A 19,644-nucleotide genomic window follows, 5' to 3' on the forward strand; every position below is an offset into this window, starting at 1 on the left:
TTGCAAATACACAACTAAAATAAAACTGGGCTTCTTGCTCTTTTTTCTTTTTCCTCTTCTCCCATCAACAACATCCCGTCTGCTAGTGTCACTTGCTAGTGTCACTTACCTGCACCTCACGGACAATGCCGCTACACCTCCGGAAGACCTCCTCGCTCTCGCTCAGTGCCTCCCGAGCGAAGGCCTCTGCGATGACGGCTAGGATGTTGGGGAGGTTGGAGTTGTTTGCTCCCAAAATGATGGCATTATTTCTTGAATTAAATGACATAGGAAGCAAAGAGAACACACATAAATACTAGTAACAGCAGCCTCTTAGTTAGGTTCATACAAGTTTTGGGCATTCCACATTCAAGGACTTTCAATGACCTCTTGAGCACATTTCCTGGACTTCATGATCAAACTAAAAATGTGATCCCCTTCAACAAAAAGATCCGAAAGTCGGGAGAGGACGATTTTCTGAAAATGACATGACCTTATTCCCTTACTCCTCCACTTTATTTTCATAAATAACATGACTCCTAAAAATACTCGGTTGCGGAGACATCAATGAATTTATTAGCGCATGTCGAAAGGTTTAGGAAGTCAGCATTTCGAGAAAATGGCTTTCAAAAGTTTTCCCTCTGACGCCATCATGATTGAGAGGAGGCAAGACAGTACGTATGTTCCTAGCAACCTCTGCGGTGTTCATTCAAGTTTACTCACAACCAATTAGTAACCAGGATGCCACGCACTGACCAATAAGATCACTCCCTCATTCATAGGGGCAGAGTCTAGCTGCAGCGCTACATCCAAATCTTCGGACAAGTTTCTGTTCCATTGAAAGTCGGAAAATTGTGGCCCAGAAAAACGCTAATTTCTTGCCTTTCCATTGATCATTTAGCTTTGAAATTTCAGCAGATGATAGACGATACATAGACTACAAAATTATTCCAAAAACAGAAATTTGATTGTTTTGACCGATTTTGATGATCCGACTTCAAACTCGATTTTCTCGGCTCAACCGTCAGCAACTTTAGGATCCTTTTGTTGTGGTGGGTCACGAATACACTTTTCAAGCCAATGGGAAATTTATGCACTTATAAGAAACATGCAAAATAGGATGAGACAGCAGATCATAATGTAGACTGAAGATGGACACATAACAACACTACAAAAGTGAGAAACTAGTTCTGTAGACCACCGGAGTATATTAGCATAGACACTGGAAGAATATAAACCTTCACTCCACCCCTAGGTTCAGGGCTAGTGATAATTATTACCTATACGAGGGAGTTTTGCGAGGCAATTCCGGTTGTTATTTTGCAGGGTTAAAGGTCAGGAGTTGTTAGTTTGCAGGGTTAAAGGTCAGCGGTCAATATGCTTTTCGCCACGTCGCTGCGTAACTGTAACAGTATGAGCAAACAGTGCAATCTTCCTGTTTGGGGAGGTGGGAAGAGAAAGAGTGGAATCTCTCTCCCCACCTCCCTGCTTAAACGTAAACATTCCGATCGACCACGAAAAGAAAACATTCCAGGACGTTCAGGGTGTCAGTTGCACGCACCGCAGAAGAACGCTGATAAATCAACTCGTACAAGGTCGACCACTTACAGCAGCACTAGGCAATGACTAGTCCATTCGTGATCAGTGATTGCACAGTGACCATCAGTTTTACAACTCTCAAACTTTAAACAGAGAAGTAAAAATAAAGTGTAAGAACGTTCAGAAGTTTGAAGTTTGCCTGTTACTACTATATGGTCAGTTTTACAGTAAAGGGTGTAACTTTGATGTGGCAAGGGTCAAAAATTAAAGTTGTGTTTCCACTTTTATTTTTGCCTTTATTTTATATAGGAATGTCTATATTTTCAATATTTTGTCATTCCAGAGCTTAATTCTTAGGCTAAATATGAAAAATGAAGTGACTTTTATGGAATTTTAGATAAATTTAGGTAAAAACAACAAGAATGTTTTGGTCACCCACAGCAACCAAATGAAGATAAATGGTGGCTGTAATGCAACTTTTCATTTGCTGTGAACATATATTTGAAATATCAAAACACTTTTCCCCCAACAGATATTCGCTCTTGCAATTATTTGGATGTGAACGTCAAATTCCAAGGTAAAAATGGTACCTGACAAACTATTTTTAAGTTAAAAGAATGTTCTAGAAGCAAGAGCCACTCTAAACATAGCCCTAAATTATCTCTTGGTAACAAACATCTATCAACCCAAATCCCAAAGAAATTCGATTATTTTTGACAAAGTTGAAATTTTCAGACTTGTGAGTTTCGGAGGCTTCAGTTAACAAACTAGTGTGTTTCGGAGGCTTCAAAACTGCTAACACAAAGATCTAGTCCTGTATTCACTTAAAATGATAAAACTACAGTAAGCAACTATCACTACATGCTAGAATAACAACAGGGCATCAATAAAATGTGAATAACAGTATACAGATGTACATTTTATGGCAGTGCATAATGTTTACCCTTCATACAAATTGTACTTATTATTATAAGGAAATTGGCTTCCACAAAAGTGAATAACAAACTGTGTACACTTTGAGCAATGCTCAGTTCGAATTTATGACATTACATGAGGCAATATGATTCTAAAGGAAACTGCAACAGTAGCAATAAAAGTACACTGATTAGGAACATTTTTTTTTTTTTTTTTTTTTTTTGCGGCTTAAAGTTACAAGTGTGTAGCAGCAACGCATGTTTCGGAGGCTTCATCATGACTGTTAACATGCAAAAATGGTCCATTTTAAGGTGATATGAAGTACATTAATGCAGCTGATTGTTTCCAAATAACTAACAATGTTGTAACATGTAAAATAGTATTTATTTGTATGCAGAAAAAAGACTTTCCAACATATATGTTAAGAGACAAAGAAAAATATTTTAAATTTTTATGCTCAGTTGTATACATACACTGTATTTGCATATCCATGACTTTGGCAATGCAGAACATGATTAGGCTACACACATGTACAGCTGTATGCATTTGTCAAACTTTTCATCATAATGCAGTAAGAATTACTTTCAATGAGTTGGAACTGTAGCTATAGACTTAATGCAAAGATTATGTTTGCTTGCTTTATAAGTGCAGTTTGTGGGATGTATATTGACATAAACCACCCATCATAATTGTTTTATATACATGTGAAATCAATTTCAACTGTTGATGAGAAAGGGATAGAAAATAGACTATGTGATGGCATGACGGTTAGATTACAACATAGCATTGTAAAATATAGAAAGGGGGAAAAAAGGCTTTATATAAAACATTCTTTTGCATATGGACCATGCCTGATATCCCCTACTATAGCTATCAAATGCAGTGATCATGGTCATAGAACAGCAATCTTAAACACCGATCAGCCATTCCATGTAAGGGTCATCATCAAACTGTCATCATCAAAATGGAGTTGGAATTATAATCAATATATTGGTGATATTATCATGGAGCTCAATAGAAATTGAAACGGTCAAGATCCCATTCATCTTTTTGAATCGCCTGTTGAAAAGATAAATGTACCCCTACCCTACCCATGACTGTGTATGAATTTGAATAAAAAAAAAATGTTGACCAAATGTATAGTTCCCTATAATATATGATAGTTAGAATTTTACTTTCTTTTTCTGTGGTATACAAGTCACCCTTGTTTCATATATCATTTTATTTTTTTTTTAATTCGTCAAAGGCTTCTTTTTTTATAGTTATTTTATAAAATACCAGTTTGTGTGACTCCTGTGACAGCTAGGAGGCCTGCTTTTGAAGGTACGCATTGAGAAATTGCTAGCAGAACTTTTACTGTTTCTAAAAATGACAACCTTTTTAGCAAAAAATTAAAAAGCAGCAAATGTGTTTAAGTATTTAAGTTTGTTAGAAACCCACAAGTTTGTTTTAAATAGTATATAAACCCAAAGACTACAGTTTTAACTCTTTGAATTTCAAAATAGTTAGGGGCTTGTAACTTTTTCCAGAAAAGCCAGGACTAAACAGATTATAAAGATTTCAATCATTTCAATATTGTTGTTCATGAACATAACTTCTCCAGTCACCCACCCATGTAAACTACATGTACCCCATGGCAACAGGCTATTTATAAGTAGAGGTCTATATATCATTTATAAACAATCCTATCCCAACCATTACTGTCCATGTACTGCACTGAGAACTACATCCGCAAATATGTCAAAGAGTCTCACACATGTATGCGAAGAGATGTTTCGTAACACAAGTTACATTTTGTTTAATCAAAAATAGTCAAGTGGTCACTGCCAGCATGATAAAGTATAGAAAATAGGGTATAGTATCAAGATTGTGTTGCACCTAGCATGCATCAAATCTGACATACAGATTGACATGAAAACCTGTCTGAATGAAGTAATCAAATGTCAAAATTCCAAAACAGTACCCTGTGATCCAAGTCACACCACAGAAATGATAATCTGCAAGATGTTAGCTATTTTCAAATCCAATCACAAATTTATTGATTAATTACTTTCCTCCAAATAAGTATTGGAAATGAAAGCCAAAGAACTTGTTAAGAAATGGAAAGCTGAAAAAGTCAAGATTTTAGTATGGCAAAAACAAATGCCATGTGAGTAACAATGGAATTGATCTGTCAACGGGTTATAAATGGACATGTAAAAGATTGTGCTTCGAAACTATTACACTCAGATGATAGTGAGTCGAAAGTGTAAAAATCCAAAAAGTATTTCCCACCATTTGCTCTTGATCATGCATAAAAGATACAACCTTAAATTCAAAACTAATATATTTCTTAGTTAAGTGTATGCTTCCCTCTTGAATAACCATCTATTAAAGTCCTTGAATCTTCAGGACAGGAATAGTGTTCAGTTCTTTAAAAAATAGTGTATTTAAAACTAAATAATCAAGTAATTGTTTGGTCTTCATTAACGAAGTCTAACCAGTCAAAAGAGTGATGCAAATATGGTCACAACACTTCAACTTCTCTCAAGAGTAAAAATGAGTTATCCAACTTTATTAAGAACATTGATGTATCCACAACTACTTGCTTTGTTGCACTACTGTTGCATGATGTGGGCATGCACGCAAGCTGGAAGTCACTTTCATTACTCACAATATCTAGCCTGTTCCATTGTTTCAAAAGGAAACCTACAAAATAAATGCTTTTCATACATTTAAACAACTATCTACACCTTGCTTGAGGAATCATTAAGTCTCATTCAGTCCAAACAGTTATTTGATAGACTTAGAATTACAAACTTGTAATCAAAACATTCCATTTACATGATGTTAACATAAAATGAAGCCTCCGAAACATCTGGAAAATTAATTTGGTATGCCGTATGTTTTTATGAAAATCATGTATGTTATGTAGAAAGTGATGGGTAAATTGTGTCTTTTTTAGTTGATATACTCTGTTTAAACATATTTGTGGGGCAACATCCTCATCTGCTAATATCTTATTGCTGAGTGAAAAGGTGAGTTATGTGTGACATGTCTGCACTGTTTAAGAAAAATAGGTAAATCGTATAGTAAATCTATATTGGTGAGTAAACAAAGCAGCCAGAAAACTGAATGTGATTAAATATCTTTAGATATGTCATAAGCGATCATTGGGTGGGTGAACAATAAATCTAATTTGATTTTGTCCAGAGAAAATCACAAAAATGCAGTGTTAACATCCTTTTGAAGCCTCCGAAACCACTTTTTCTCTATAAAGTGTATTAGCTCAAAAAATTATTGCAGTATCATAATGTTTTTATTATTTTTGTTGTCTGTCCATGGCTGTTGATGATTTCATGGCATAATTTGGGGCAGACACTCAAAGAATTTATCAAAAATGTCAAATTAGATGTTTTTGCTGTTTCGGAGGCTTCAATGCGTCTCGGAGGCTTCATGTGTTAACGGAAAATTTGTATTGTCTCCTATTTTCAGAGAGTTTGGCGGATCTTAACTATTTTTGGTCTATTAGGTTAGGGCCCCATATCCTACATTTTGACATATAGATTAGGTTGCTTCTCTTATCTATATTCATATTATTTGACTAAACACTTTGTTTCGGAGGCTTCAAAACTGCTAACGGAAATTTCACTTGATGGAATAAAATTATCACAAAATTTCAAATAGCCCTAGAATCAAGTAAACTTTGATGTAAGTCTAAAGTTTAGCTGTACCTTACTATTTTCAGCATAAAAGAAAGTAACCAAAACACATCCACTGATCATTACTGTCCATCAAAGTTTGTAAACAATTGTTAACGGAAAATGAAGCCTCCGAAACCTCAAATTTGAAGTCATAGTATTCTAAAATAAAGGGCCAGATACAAACCAAACTAATTTGGTCATTTCAATTGACCATACAACTATGCTTTTAACATAAAAAATTAGATCTCTGCAGTTGCTGTAGAAAATTATTAACATTTCAAAAATGTTATATAAATTTCAATGCAACAAAATAGTCATTTTTAGGGTACATATGTGACTGTCAAAACAAAACGCATCAATACCTGGACCTGATTATGCTACCCAAGGTGGCTACTCATAAGGTGACTCACATGGGAAAAAATCTTTGAGATCTGTAAATCTATGTGTTCAGGGTGGGCCAAAAGGCTAAAAATTGAAAGTTACACCCTTTACCGTAAAACTGACCATATACATGTATCTTTGAAGTTGCAGTTGAATGATATACATTGATGAACAATTTTGCAATCAATCAACATGTTGATGGTCTACAGGTAGTCAAATGTGGCTTGATCTGTGTATAGCCGTATTTACATATTTTGTTAATTTACCTAGGGGGATAGGTAATAATTATGATATTGACTGGCCTTTCTTTCGGGAGGTACCAGATAAATATTGCCCGCACTGAAAACATATTGCCCTCGTCTTCGACTCGGGCAATATGCTTTCAGTTTGGGCAATATTTTCTGTTATATACCTCATAAGTGAGATTCGTATCACTGATTGGTCAAAAGTATATCACGTGACAAGGTGTAGTCCCGTCTATCTTGCCCTAGGGTTTTCGTGTAAGTGATAGAAAGGCAAAACCCTCGTGATAGAAAGGCAAAACCCTCGCGATAGAATTCGTAAACCCTCCGCGACTTTTGTACACATAACAAGTTCACTAGACTTCGCGCACGGTGTCCGCAACCCCTCCACCCAACCAAGGACGTTCACTACGCGCATCGTATAAACACATGCAAAATCATCGCACTAGCGCAGCAGGCATGTTTCAACGTGGCATGGTGATCGAGCGCTCCTCCGTGATTTGAAGTGAGCTGGATCAAAGATCGTACACTTTGCAATTACAATTTCTTAGGATCCCGAAGCAGAGACAAATCTCAGCATGTTGGAAATATCGAATTAAAACACGGGCGACGGGAAACTGGATACTTGTATACTGTAATCTTCTGCCAAGATTTTATGCAGGAGCTCGCCGAAGGCCGTGTGACTGTGAGTGAGTACCAAAGAGATTATCTCTTTGGTGAGTACAATGTACCGTGTGTACTGGGTAGTGTACGAAATGCACGAAAACCAAGCAAGCAAGCGCAGGCCGTGGCCTGATTTTAGGGCTAACGTTTAGGCCTAACAGTTAGAATTTACTTCGTATTTGCCTAGCCCTATATAGATCTTGGTTAAGTCTTAAACGATGAGGTATATAAAACAGATATTAACTGCTCTGTATTCGGATGGTGGTGGATATTATCACTCCCTCGGTGCTTTTCATACCGACCCTTCCATCACCCCTCGGCTAACGCCTCGGGATGATAGAAGGGTCGGTATGAAAAGCACCTAGGGAATGATAATTTCCACCATCATCCTCATGAGCAGTCAATATTTGTATAGTACCTCCCTCAGGGCCAGTCAATATTATATAAATATCCTAACCACTCAGAATACAAGGAAACTGTTGGATACTCTTAATTCATCCACTCTTTACATAAATGTGTCTACACTAAAATTTGATGTATTATCATTCCGATACCAAAGCCCTTTTTAGTACAGCCACACGTCATGGAAAAGCACTAAAAAAAAAAGAAGAAAAAAGCTGATGCATTAACATTGCTTTGATTATAGTGATGATTCTGCTTACAATGATAATTCTGCTTACAGCTATGAGTATCATCACTTCTACTATCTTATCCTGGATACCATTACCATTACACATGTTAATCAAAGATCATTTTGAAAAAAAAACAACATACTATTGTATCTTTGGTTTTTATCTATGCACGGACATGCTGTAGAACAGCCCTGGCCAAAGCTTGTCACGTGCTGAAATGAAATGAATGAATGAATGGATGAACCATCATCAACTGATTACATCATCAGACCTGTCGGTAAAGATAACTCACGACTGCACGAGGTCGCAGAGGAAGTTGTAGATGTATGCCGCCTCCTCCCGATCCTCGGATACCGGCAGCCAATTGAACCAGACGGGGAGAATCTCCTCCATGTTGAGGCTGCTCTGGTTGTGCTGGACGATCTTGGTTACCGCGGAGATGGCGTTCTCTGTGGCTGCCAGGTTGTCCTTCTCCCTAGACCCCGTCTCCATTATGACTTTGGTCAGAATCGGGATGGCCTCTGTTTATAGCCGGTATGGAAGGGAGAGAAGAGGGGTCATCCAATTTTCTGCTACCCAACACGCAGTGTCTTGATGTCATATTTTTTTAATGGTGACACAACATTTGCTCATGCGACAATTGCTCCAGTCTTATTTTCTCCAAGGTCTTAGGGTTAGGGTTAGGGTTGTGGTAGGGTTTTAGGTTTAGTTTGATGTGAGGATTAGGATTAGGGTTAGGGTTATGTTTGTGGGTAGAATTTGTGCCAGGCTTAGCATGCAAGTATTTCGTGGGAGAAATTGACACAGGAACAAATGTCATGGATCCTCTTTCAACAACTACCAATATCTGACTTATATTCAGTCTAAAGTAAATCAGACGCTCACTCTTGCCCCACACTGACTCACCTCTGCTCTGTATCGTGATTCACCATTGGAAGCAAATCTGACTACGTCTTGCTTTAAATAATGTGAAGTACCAACTGAAAATCCTGATGAATCTTGCTTCAAAACCAAGTTAGTCCTCTTCTCGATTCTGACTTACATTCAGTCTCAGAGCTAACCGACTCTCAACTCTTGCTCCAAATTTGTCAATCTCCTGATCTAAAATCTTACTCATGTCTAGCATACAAACTCTTGCTCTGAATCTAAGACACTTATGGTCTCTAATACGACAACCTCTTAGTCAATACATCTGACCAGCTTTAAACCTCAACTTTGACATAATCTCAGTCTCAAGTTTCTCCTGCTATCAGCCAAGTATCAGCTTCAACTCTGATTCGATCATGATGAGCTGTCCTGCTAACAGTTTTTGCTGGATCTTCCAGTGCAACAAGGTAAACAAACAACAATCTTCAAAACATCAAAAGGTCACTGAGAGTCCAGTCAACTTACCTAGACATGCTGGCACAAACTGCGGCCCTCCAAACTTGCCCAGGACCCCACAACCGTAGGCGGCAGCTTGACGAACTTCGGGACTCCTATCAGTCAGATTTTGCAGCATGGGTCCCAGGAAGTAGTCCTTGTACTTGAAGGCAAGCTAAAAGGCAAACAGAATGTACAGTTATTGGCTCATGGGGAATATTGGGCATGGTGTCCTTGTCAGTCTGTAAACCACACAAAAGCTTACAGCTGGGACTAATTGAAATGGCCACTGACACAGTTTGCAATTGCTCAACCAATAAGCCATGTACAGAAATACTCACAGGTCCACAGAACTCGATGACATCATCAAACATGCAGATCGCCCATTGTCTGTCTGTCCAGGGTTTGTCTTGAGGCTGCAAAAGACAAACGGATCTTTCATTAGTACATCATCATAGTAAACCATACTGATCTTGTGTATGACATTGAAACAGCAAGATACAGCTTCAAAAAACTTGTCAAACTACAAAATGAAACTGCACAAGAATGAGTCCATTTATATACAAGAACATTTCTTTAATCCTCAACATTAGGAACTGCTCTGCATAGAATTACAAAGGCATTTTCAAAAGGAATGCCCTACAGCATTAATTAATGAACAAGTCATGTAACATATTTTCGCACAAACAGTGCATGTTTAGCAGTACAAAAGTAACAAATATTACGGACACATTTGTCACAAGAAACCAATTAGTACCCACCAGTAATCTCACAATGTTTGGCAGGAGCATCTCGAAGAGGGGCAGTGCTGTGTCGGCATGCGTGCCCATGACGGAGTGTAAGATGTCGGAGATCTTGCTGAGTAAATATACGTCGTCCTCATCCTACGAGAGCCAGAGAAGACAAAATGCTTGGTGATAACTCAGAACTGTTCCTACAATACATTTTTAAATACCTCTTCACTTGATTTAAAAAAAAAAAAAAAAAAAAAAAACTGGCAAAAGCTAAAATAAAATGTTACTCTTTCCTCCATCTAGAAATCATAATCACATAATTATCACTGATCTCAAGGAGTCAACTCTAAATCTAACCTGGCTAACACTAAAAGAGAACTACTCGTAAACTCCTGACAATCACAATCACATAATAATCACTGTTCTCACAAAAGTGTTAAGCCGGATCAAGGCATCATTTCGTGGCACACGTTTCATCAAATTAAGATATCTTCGCCAGTTAAGGTTACAGACTTTCATATTTTACCTACATACTTTCATTCATTTTTTTTTTCAACTTCATAGGATATTGCATATGCATTGACACTACCAACAATTTTGAGCCATCTTCAGAGCCCATTTATACACGAAGTTGGGCGCAGAGTCTTCCTGAAGCACTTCGATGCTCCTTTGAGTCTGTTCATACAAAGAGTCACTGTCCGTCGAGATCACATGCAAAGTGGCTTAGAGAGGCATAACTGTCATGGTAACCTTCACAAGGAAAGGCAATTCAAACAAACCACTTCCGGAGCGCTCTAAACATACGGTGTTCAGAGCACTTCTGAACTTAGTCTTGAGAGGGGGATAACTTTAGGGTGCTTCAGGGCCAGAAAGTCTGTTCACACAGAGTTTTGAGTGCTTCATGAGCATTCCATATGCCTGTTTAACTCTTTATGTGCCATGATGTAAGCCCCCTGTGTGCCGCATTATTCTGAGACAGCAACATGCTCTTGCTTTTGAAAAATATTATGTTTTTCAAATCTATGTAACTTTTATAGATTTCTGTTAAGCTGGACATGTAGTGAGCAATGTTGTAGAGAAAATCCCAAGCTTTGCTTTGATGTAAACAGTATAACAAATTTATGATTGTTTTCTTTACATGACTACTTAGATACATTTATTGTAAAGACATGACTTTTGCACACAAAACAGTAACAGAAACCTAGAATTTAAACGCAGAATCCAGTAGGGAACACCGCCTGCTGGTCGTTCACCACATGAAATGCAAACTATGTGCAAGAGGAACGTAGTCGCGAGAAATGCTTTCATTGTACTGTAGCATTTGGCGATTTATTGATCGATTTGGGCGGATTTGTGCGTTTGAGCAGAATATGCGAAGTTGGCACGCCGTGGACTGAGTCGGACGTGCGAACGTGGCACACAAAGAGTTAAATGGAGTGTCAGACTATCATGAAGGCCGAGTATGAACTCTCACCTCATCTTGCAAGCCTTCCTCGACCACATCATCGTAGTCTTCATCTTTCCTTTGCTCTGTCAAATTAGGAGAAAGATTGAAAACATCCAGTGTCAAACTACGGTGTTAAGGTTCATTCTGCATCGCACAAAATAAGACTTTGACAATAATTCAACTCCCCCATATTTTTTCAAACAGCAGATAGTATTAAGTATATTCCAAAGTAGTCATGAACATGGTTTGATTTGTCCTCAAACTACCATCAGTATTTTTTTTTTTCCTTCTATGACTGATTGCATGATGGTTTGTTTTCTTGTAGCATGACTGCCAAGGAAGACATGGATGTTTGGAAGCAAGCAACCACAGTATTGACAGCTAAGTTTCCTCCAAACAATTATGCAGTGAGGAGAGCACGTCTAGCTTAGGGTACAGCTGCCATAGACAGGGGACTTGAACCATGGATCTATCATTGACAGCAAGGTATCTTATCCACGAAGTCCATTGTCCTATCCACTGAACCACAACAACTTTTCAAAAGAAATTAAAAATTTTTGATTTACAAGAAAAATTGTTTTTCAAGAGAGACTTCTTTCAAAGTTAAACTCTGAGGAGTCAGAAGGGTACTGATCTAAACAGACTCACTCGTCATTCATTTTTTGACAAGTAGTCCAATAATAATGATTTGTATTTCAAGTCTAAGGGAACTGCGGTTGCGTTTTCAAGAAAGAAGAGAGAGAGAAAAAGGGAACTCTAAACTCATGATTTTTCCTTATTTATTATGCTGCTATAATCATGTTATAATTCTTACCTGTATTAATGACATAATCTATGGAAGAGTATTTGTCTTGTTTTGTTTTGTTTTGTTTCTTGAGGATCTGGAACATAGAACCCCCACAAGTGACATTTAAATTTTCTGACAAGGTAAACAAAGCAAGTTTGTATTAGAGCTCTTCTGTTTGACTGCCCTCTTTCTTAAAACACGGACAGGACAAGATTCTACTAAAGAAAGGATTTATTTTCCTCTTTCTTTTTTCCTAATCATACCCTACCTTGCCTCTCCGCCTGCCGTTTGAAGTGTGACTCAAACATGTCGTTGAGGGTGGTGGCGACTTCTTGCATCTGATTGTCATTCAGCGACCCTCTGCCAAGGAATTCGATACACTGCAGGACAAAAAGCAAAGTTCATAGTCAAGCCACTTCAAGAAGTACAGAAATCTCATCACTAAATCCTTACCCAATTTGTGATGGGAAGAATTACAACTCTCTCATCATAGTGGGAGGAGATATTACACTGGTCTTAGCATGTGGGGCATATTCCTCCTATTAAGAGTGATCTTAACTTCAACTCCACTTTAATAGCTTTAAAAAAAAAATCTTTTGATCATATCAGGACAACTTATACCTTCTGAGGACATTTATCCCAAAGAACCATAAACCCCTGGATAAATACCGGTTAGTGATAGGGTTAGATTTATTTTAGATTAAGGGTTAGAAGTTGGGTTAGGACTAAGATTAGGTTCAGGTTCAGGATTAGGATTAGGGTTAGGGTCAAGGGAAGGGTCTGGGGTAATTGTCCTTGAACTCTTTTGACTCCCCTGAGGTGAGGCACAGAATGCTGTGGTCTTCCTTTTAAAACTCATGCAGACACTTTCCCACTCTGCAGCTGATCTCACACAGAAGTCTTATCTTGAAGAAGTGAAGGGGGGAGGGATGGGCGTTGTGGTTTGTAGCAACAGTGTAGCACTAATACCTTACGCCTTATTTAATGAACACCATTTCCTATTTCTTTCTCTACTCTCATCATCCCTGTTTGACACTTGCAACTCATAATTATCTCATTAGTTATGTCACTGATGAACCAAACAGGCACCAAAAGATTGGCATAGAAACACAACTTGCTTGTTTTTAAAAAGAGAGAAAAAAATGTATTCCGGAGCATATGGTGAGTAACAGTTCAACAATGAAAGGACAAACAACACGACTGAAGATTAAGAAAAAAAGAAGAAAAAAAGGCTGATTTTAAAATGGAAATTTTGTTTGAAAAAATAAACAAATAAATAAAGAGGACAGAAACACTGAGAAAAGATACTGACAGAGGAAGAAGAAACCATTAAGAGGACAAAGTGAAAAAACAGGACCAAAAAGGACGGAGCGAGCCAAACTTACCTTTGCCAAGGATCCCATGTGCTGCTGTAGAATGTCCACCTCTGGTTCGGTCTGGATGGCCTTCAGGAGTTCTGGGTAGATGTACTTCCACTTCTCCACCAGGTACTGCTCCCCTTTGATCTTAGCACACTCCAGGAGGAGGGGGAGGGACTCTGACGCCGTATACCTGACAAGTGCGCCCATCCGTCAAGGAAACTACACCTTTCCATCATATCATCCATCAATCATCTTTATATAACGCCTAAATAGATCCTCGTCATTTCATTGGTTGTTTGACATTGATCATTCGGCCCATTACACTATGATGTCATCATATGTGCAATTGTGGTTCCATTTACCGTGCAATTTTGAATCCATACGATTTGCTCCATTGCACACATGCTGAGAGCCCGGCACACTACGCATGTAAAAGGCTTGCGTTTGCAGTGTGTGTATGCGACAGCGCACTAGCGTAAAGCATTCAGTAAGCAATTTCTCGATCTCAGATTCTCTCTTGTTTCTAAATTAATAACACATCAAATGACAAGGATCTATTTAAGGCATTATAAAAAAAATAATAACAAATGTTTTTCATTCGTGCAATGGACAAAACATTTCATTCGGTGAAAGATGAAATCTTTGATCCATTCAACTCGGCTGCGCCTTGTTGAATGGATCATTTCATCTTTCACCTCATGAAATATTCTGTCCATTGCACTCATAAACATTCATTATTTGTATAATATGTTGGTACGCAGCTCCCTAGCTCAGCCTACAAAGTTGACATAAGAGAGCTCCATGCATTGACAGTGCATTCATTGTTCCTTCGTGCGACAATGAAACTTGGAAAAAGTGCAATTTGTCATTGTCGTCTGTGAAGTTCATGTGCTCAGTCATGCATGACACTTGTCAACATAATTAGGTGTGAACGGAAAGGGGAAGAGTTCCCCTTTCCTCACATTCAACATTGCGCTCTCCATAGCTGACAATAATGAAATAGTAGCCCTCCAAAGTTGGATTACCTTTTTTTTTTTTTATACGCAATGTATAGACAACAATATTAAGACTTACGTAACTATGTGCATTCATCAAAATGCAAATAAACTGGCGGAAAGGATATCATCATGAAAGTAGAACTTCAGCAGTGGAACCATGATCTCGACGACCTGGTCGGTGTAGTCGGCAAACGCCTCCTTGAGCTCTCTGGCGTAGCACACCAGCATCTGGCATGCCGTGCTCTTGTCTTCTAGGCCTGCTGTCTTGATTCCGAAGCTTTGCTGTCCAGAGAAGGTTCAAACTTAATAGTATTACTCAGTTCTCAAATTACTACACTAACAAACCATTTGTGTAACACTACAGAAAAAGACAAAACTTTGTATTCTATAATTGCACAGTGCTGATCTTATGATGCAAAATGATGTCAGATGATATACTAAATGGATGTTTTTTGGATCTCTTTGATATTGAGGATAAGTACAGAGAATAACATAGAGAATGAATGATAATCATAATGGCTTTATAAATAAGAGTTGTCGTTGTCGTTGTCGTTGTCGTCATCATTATTACAGAGCTAGGATATGCATGAAATCTACTGTTGGAAGACACAAGGATTTGGAGATGGTCAAAAACTTACTTGGTCTCCAAGATTCACAAACTGCCATCCCTCTTCCTCACTGATTGTCTTGGCATCCTCGGCTGTGAAGACAAAACAAACAAAGATTTGTTGGTGGTCATGGAAAAAATTCAGGTGTGAAGCACTTTTTCTCACAGCCAGAATGGCAGAGACCATTTTTTTCAGACCTGGCAACATCTCTTCAACTTTGAATGGCACGATTTCTTCCGAAGCTCTCAAGTTATCCCGACTTCAGTTGAAGACAGCGATGGGCATCACTTGCAAAGCATGTTTCAAATCTGCCCTTAAGATATCTGTCGCGGCGGTGGTGAGTACTGCAATTACTTTTTTCTGCAAATCTCTGTTTAGCATTTACGCCATCTCCTGCTTGCCTTCTTGTTTGATATTTATCATTGGCATTAGGCTACTCTTTGAAAAGTGTAGATAAATTTCTCATTTTCAGAAATCTCATTTTATCATTGGGTGTATTGATAATGATAATAACAAGAAGAAAAAGAATAATAACTAGATATATCGCTACTGCTACTGATATGCCTCCGCCATAATGCATGGTTCTCCTAATAGGTCTATAGTACAATGTCTTAACAATGTGTGATGACAGTTTCACACAATTGGCAAAATATTAAAATGACAAGTTCGACACAAATGTGCTGAATGTTCACTTTCCTAGAACTAGGTTCAATTGGATGAATGATTAAAATGTCAGAGTGCAGGTATTTTGGGAACTGATGATTTTCACTTGACTTTTGACCCTTTTATAAGTTTATGCATTGAGTAATTGTCAAGGTATTGAGAAAAAGTATAATTTCAGTATCAAATGGGAAAATAGCATTATCTAAACCTGGCCTTTGACCTTTGACCTCACAGTTCCAAAGAGAATCACTGTTAGGTTGAACATGCATAGATATGTAAGTTTCATGATGATACCTTGAGTTACTTTCGAGATATGGAGGAAAAAGTGCAATTTAGCACTTTCACTTGACCTTTTACCTTTTGACCTTTGACCTTTTGGCAAGAAACTTCCCCAAAAATATATATTTGGTAATACATGCCATACATCAAGTTTAAAAAAAAAACAACCTTCAGGCATATTGCATTTTAAGGAAAGTAGTGATATTTTGAGGAGTTGACCTTGACCTTTGACCCATGACCTTTGACCCATGACCCCCACTTCCCTAGATAATCACTGCCCATCGGTACAAGCATACATTGTATATACTAAGTTCCATGAAGATACCTTGAAACATTTGCGAGATATGGAGAAAAACATGAAATTTCAAATTTTTTTTCACAAAATAACCTGCAATGACCTTTGACCTTTGACCCTGTGACCCTAAAATCCACACAAAGTATTATCCCCCAAGGATATACCCTCATACCAAGTTTGATGTAAAACCACCACACGGTTCTTGAGATATCAACAAAAACAAAACGGGACGGACGGACGTACGGACGTACGGACGTACGGACGTACGGACGGACGGACGGACGGACGTACGACCCGAAAACATAATGCCTCCGGCCACTTCGTTGCGGAGGCATAAAAATAAGGAAAAGATGGAGAAGAAGGAGGAGAAGATAACGATGATGATGGAGAAGTCAAATCATCATCATCAACATCACTATTATACAAGCAAAGATGACATCCTCAGGGATGTCTCTAAAACTGAAGATGAGTACGCACACAGGAAAAGGGAGAAAAGGTTCAGAAACAGCACTCACAGTCAAGAAGAGCCACTTCCGGTTTGAGTGATGCGGTCTTGAGGAGCGGCCCCATGACAACGGGGAGGTAACTCTGGAAGCTGGGGCCAAGGAGCTTGCACATTCTCGCCCAGGCTGAGATCATGTAGGAGATCTGTGGGTCATCGTCCTCGAGGTCGCTGGTGTCCGTCTGAGTTCTGAGCAGGAGGTCCATGACGTCGTTTGCATCTTGCATGAACTGTGGAGAAGTTTAAGACATGAATAAGTTGCAAATTTTCACGCAATGATTTTTCAGACAGATTCCAATGCAAACAAGCATGGTCAGCCAACATTTCATGCACTGTGGGACACTGAAAATAGATTCTGTATAAGTGAAATAAAGACCAACACCTTCCAACCACTAGAGCAGGGATGCCAGTCCTGAAAAAGGCACTGCAGTATTCTGTGGGCTAAAAAGGCACATTTTGGTGGAAAAATAGTATTTTTACCTTTCCTGCAATAGACAAGTGTAATTAAACAATTTGTGGAAAACAATAATTTTCATGAAACCTGCAGTATGTTAGCAACTAAAAAAAGAAAAAAAAAAAGAAGAGTACTAAATACTGCAAAAAGGCAACAGCTGGCATGTCTGCTAGTGGGAGTCTGCATATATCTATAAATAGTAGCATATCGTCGCTGGGGTGACAAAACCTCGTATCTCAAAAATGTCAAATGTTCAGGAGAGCAAAAAATCATGGCGGCCAAAGCACTATAGTGAATGGGAAAGCCTTCTCTTTGACATGTCATGGTGGCTTCATTTTTGGAGTAAGACAGTTGGGATTTGGCCAAGACATCACTTGACCCATTATTTGACCATTAAGCTAAAAAAATTTTTTTGACATTTTTGAGATACGAGGTCTTGTCACCCCAGCGACGATATGCAGAATATGCAGTCTAGACTGCCACGACCAACAAAACTCTAGCAAGATTTAGAGACTCTGATTTTACAGATATGCCCTTCTTTAACAGCACCTCATTATATGGGTCTCTTGTTGCAAAGCAAGCACAACAGTAAAGGAGAAAGACTGCCAAAGACCTGGTAAATGCCAGCTACAACCCACCACCATCGCGGCAGAGGTAGGAAATGGACGACACACACAGAGAATCTAGCGGAGAGAAACCCTCACCTTCTGGGTTCCCACGGCCAAACCGATGAGACTGATGCACTCTATCGTCTTTCCCCGCAGCAGCCGGTACTCCTTGGCCGTGGCGTTCTGCACGATGTGTTTGAGGCTGGGCATGAAGTGGTCGTAGAACGGCAGGAACTGTTCCTCGGTGGTGTCCGCCACCGCGGCCAGGGTCGTCACCATCTGTTCCAGGACCAGCTTGGTGCCCCTCTGGACCAGCTGTCAAGGGGAAGAAGATAGTGGAGTCAGATAGAATCAGATAGAATATGTTTCAACTGAACTGGCTCATATTTGCATGAAAAACAATGATGCTGATGAAGTGATGGTGATAACAGATATGTCATTCATCATCATCATCATCATCATCATCATCATCATTTAGGAAAGGAAAATGAACAATACATGCATACAACAGACACAAGGGTGCAATCTTCTCCTTCTTTGTTTGGCACAATGTGCATGCTTGATACTGTTTGCTGACTATTGCTAGTCACATGGGGCGAAGCTTAAACCATGCCTGTGTGACCAGATCTTCTCCATTTCTCACAACTCACACCTATGCATCCATATCACCATCATTTCTATAGCCACACCTGTGTAGCCATAATACCTTCTTCAGCGCTCAAAATATCCAATGGACATGGGCAACTTGCTGCTATGTCCTTCCAACTGACTGGCCAGAATGCCCCTTTCAAAATCAAACCATTCAGGGCTACAACATTTTGTTACTCACTTGTGCCCCTTTAACCTGTTGAGGTCAAGTCCCGAGTATACTTGCACAAGTGTCTCTGGGAAATGCATGTTGTAGCAAAATCAGTCCATCCTGAATGGGTTAAGCGACCCTGTAAGTGGTTTGTGACCCCTCAAAAAGGCGGCCTAGACCCAAATTTGATAAAATTCGAGGGCCTGTTTCTTCAATCCCCAGAGACACCCATTTGTCCACATCATTACCCACTCACCCTCTCTCATGCCAAATCTATCCTATGCAAAATAAAAGACAAACAATGCAAAACAAAACAAAACAAAAAACAAAAAGAAAAGAAACTCTTTTCACCTCTTCCATCTTGGACCTGATGACCTCACCGATCTGCCTCAAGATCGGCTCAAGGTACGGCTGGAGGATGGACTTTGGACAGTCTTCGCTGAAGTTGACCAGGGCTGCCCCGGCGTGGGCCTGCACCCGTGGGTTGGAGTAGTCCTGGAGGACCTGCAGCAGTCCAGGTATGACCTAAAATTGCCAGAAAAAAAAAAAACAGGATAAGAAAGTACTTTTAATTTTGCAAAGATAGAGGGTGAACTGATATTTGTGAAAATAACAAGCCAAAATATTGGCTTCCCGCAAACAAAAGTACATCATCTCATAAGTGGGAAATTGCAGGTTTTGTTTATTCAAAAGGGGCATACTCATTTCTCCTT

At 39.0% G+C, this 19,644-nt stretch overlaps 1 protein-coding gene across 1 annotated transcript in view; it reads right to left on the minus strand.

The window, feature by feature from the left end:
* LOC139710250 (importin-5-like) overlaps nt 1-19,644 on the minus strand; it is a gene marked incomplete at its 5' end in the record, with an annotated part of 36,588 nt that overhangs the window by 3,048 nt on the left and 13,896 nt on the right. Inside the window, 13 exons of the mRNA XM_071622180.1 lie at nt 110-251; nt 8,327-8,555; nt 9,427-9,571; nt 9,738-9,812; nt 10,158-10,280; nt 11,605-11,660; nt 12,633-12,744; nt 13,750-13,922; nt 14,849-15,005; nt 15,362-15,423; nt 17,084-17,300; nt 18,229-18,447; nt 19,283-19,456. Of these exons, the coding sequence (XP_071478281.1) occupies nt 110-251; nt 8,327-8,555; nt 9,427-9,571; nt 9,738-9,812; nt 10,158-10,280; nt 11,605-11,660; nt 12,633-12,744; nt 13,750-13,922; nt 14,849-15,005; nt 15,362-15,423; nt 17,084-17,300; nt 18,229-18,447; nt 19,283-19,456 (1,884 nt within the window). The remainder of the gene's footprint in view (nt 1-109; nt 252-8,326; nt 8,556-9,426; nt 9,572-9,737; nt 9,813-10,157; nt 10,281-11,604; nt 11,661-12,632; nt 12,745-13,749; nt 13,923-14,848; nt 15,006-15,361; nt 15,424-17,083; nt 17,301-18,228; nt 18,448-19,282; nt 19,457-19,644) is intronic.

Source organism: Diadema antillarum, unplaced genomic scaffold (assembly GCF_040938485.1).
Source record: "Diadema antillarum isolate AM-2024a unplaced genomic scaffold, OU_Dant_1.0 seq00001512_RagTag, whole genome shotgun sequence".
Taxonomy (NCBI): Eukaryota; Metazoa; Echinodermata; class Echinoidea; order Diadematoida; family Diadematidae; genus Diadema; species Diadema antillarum.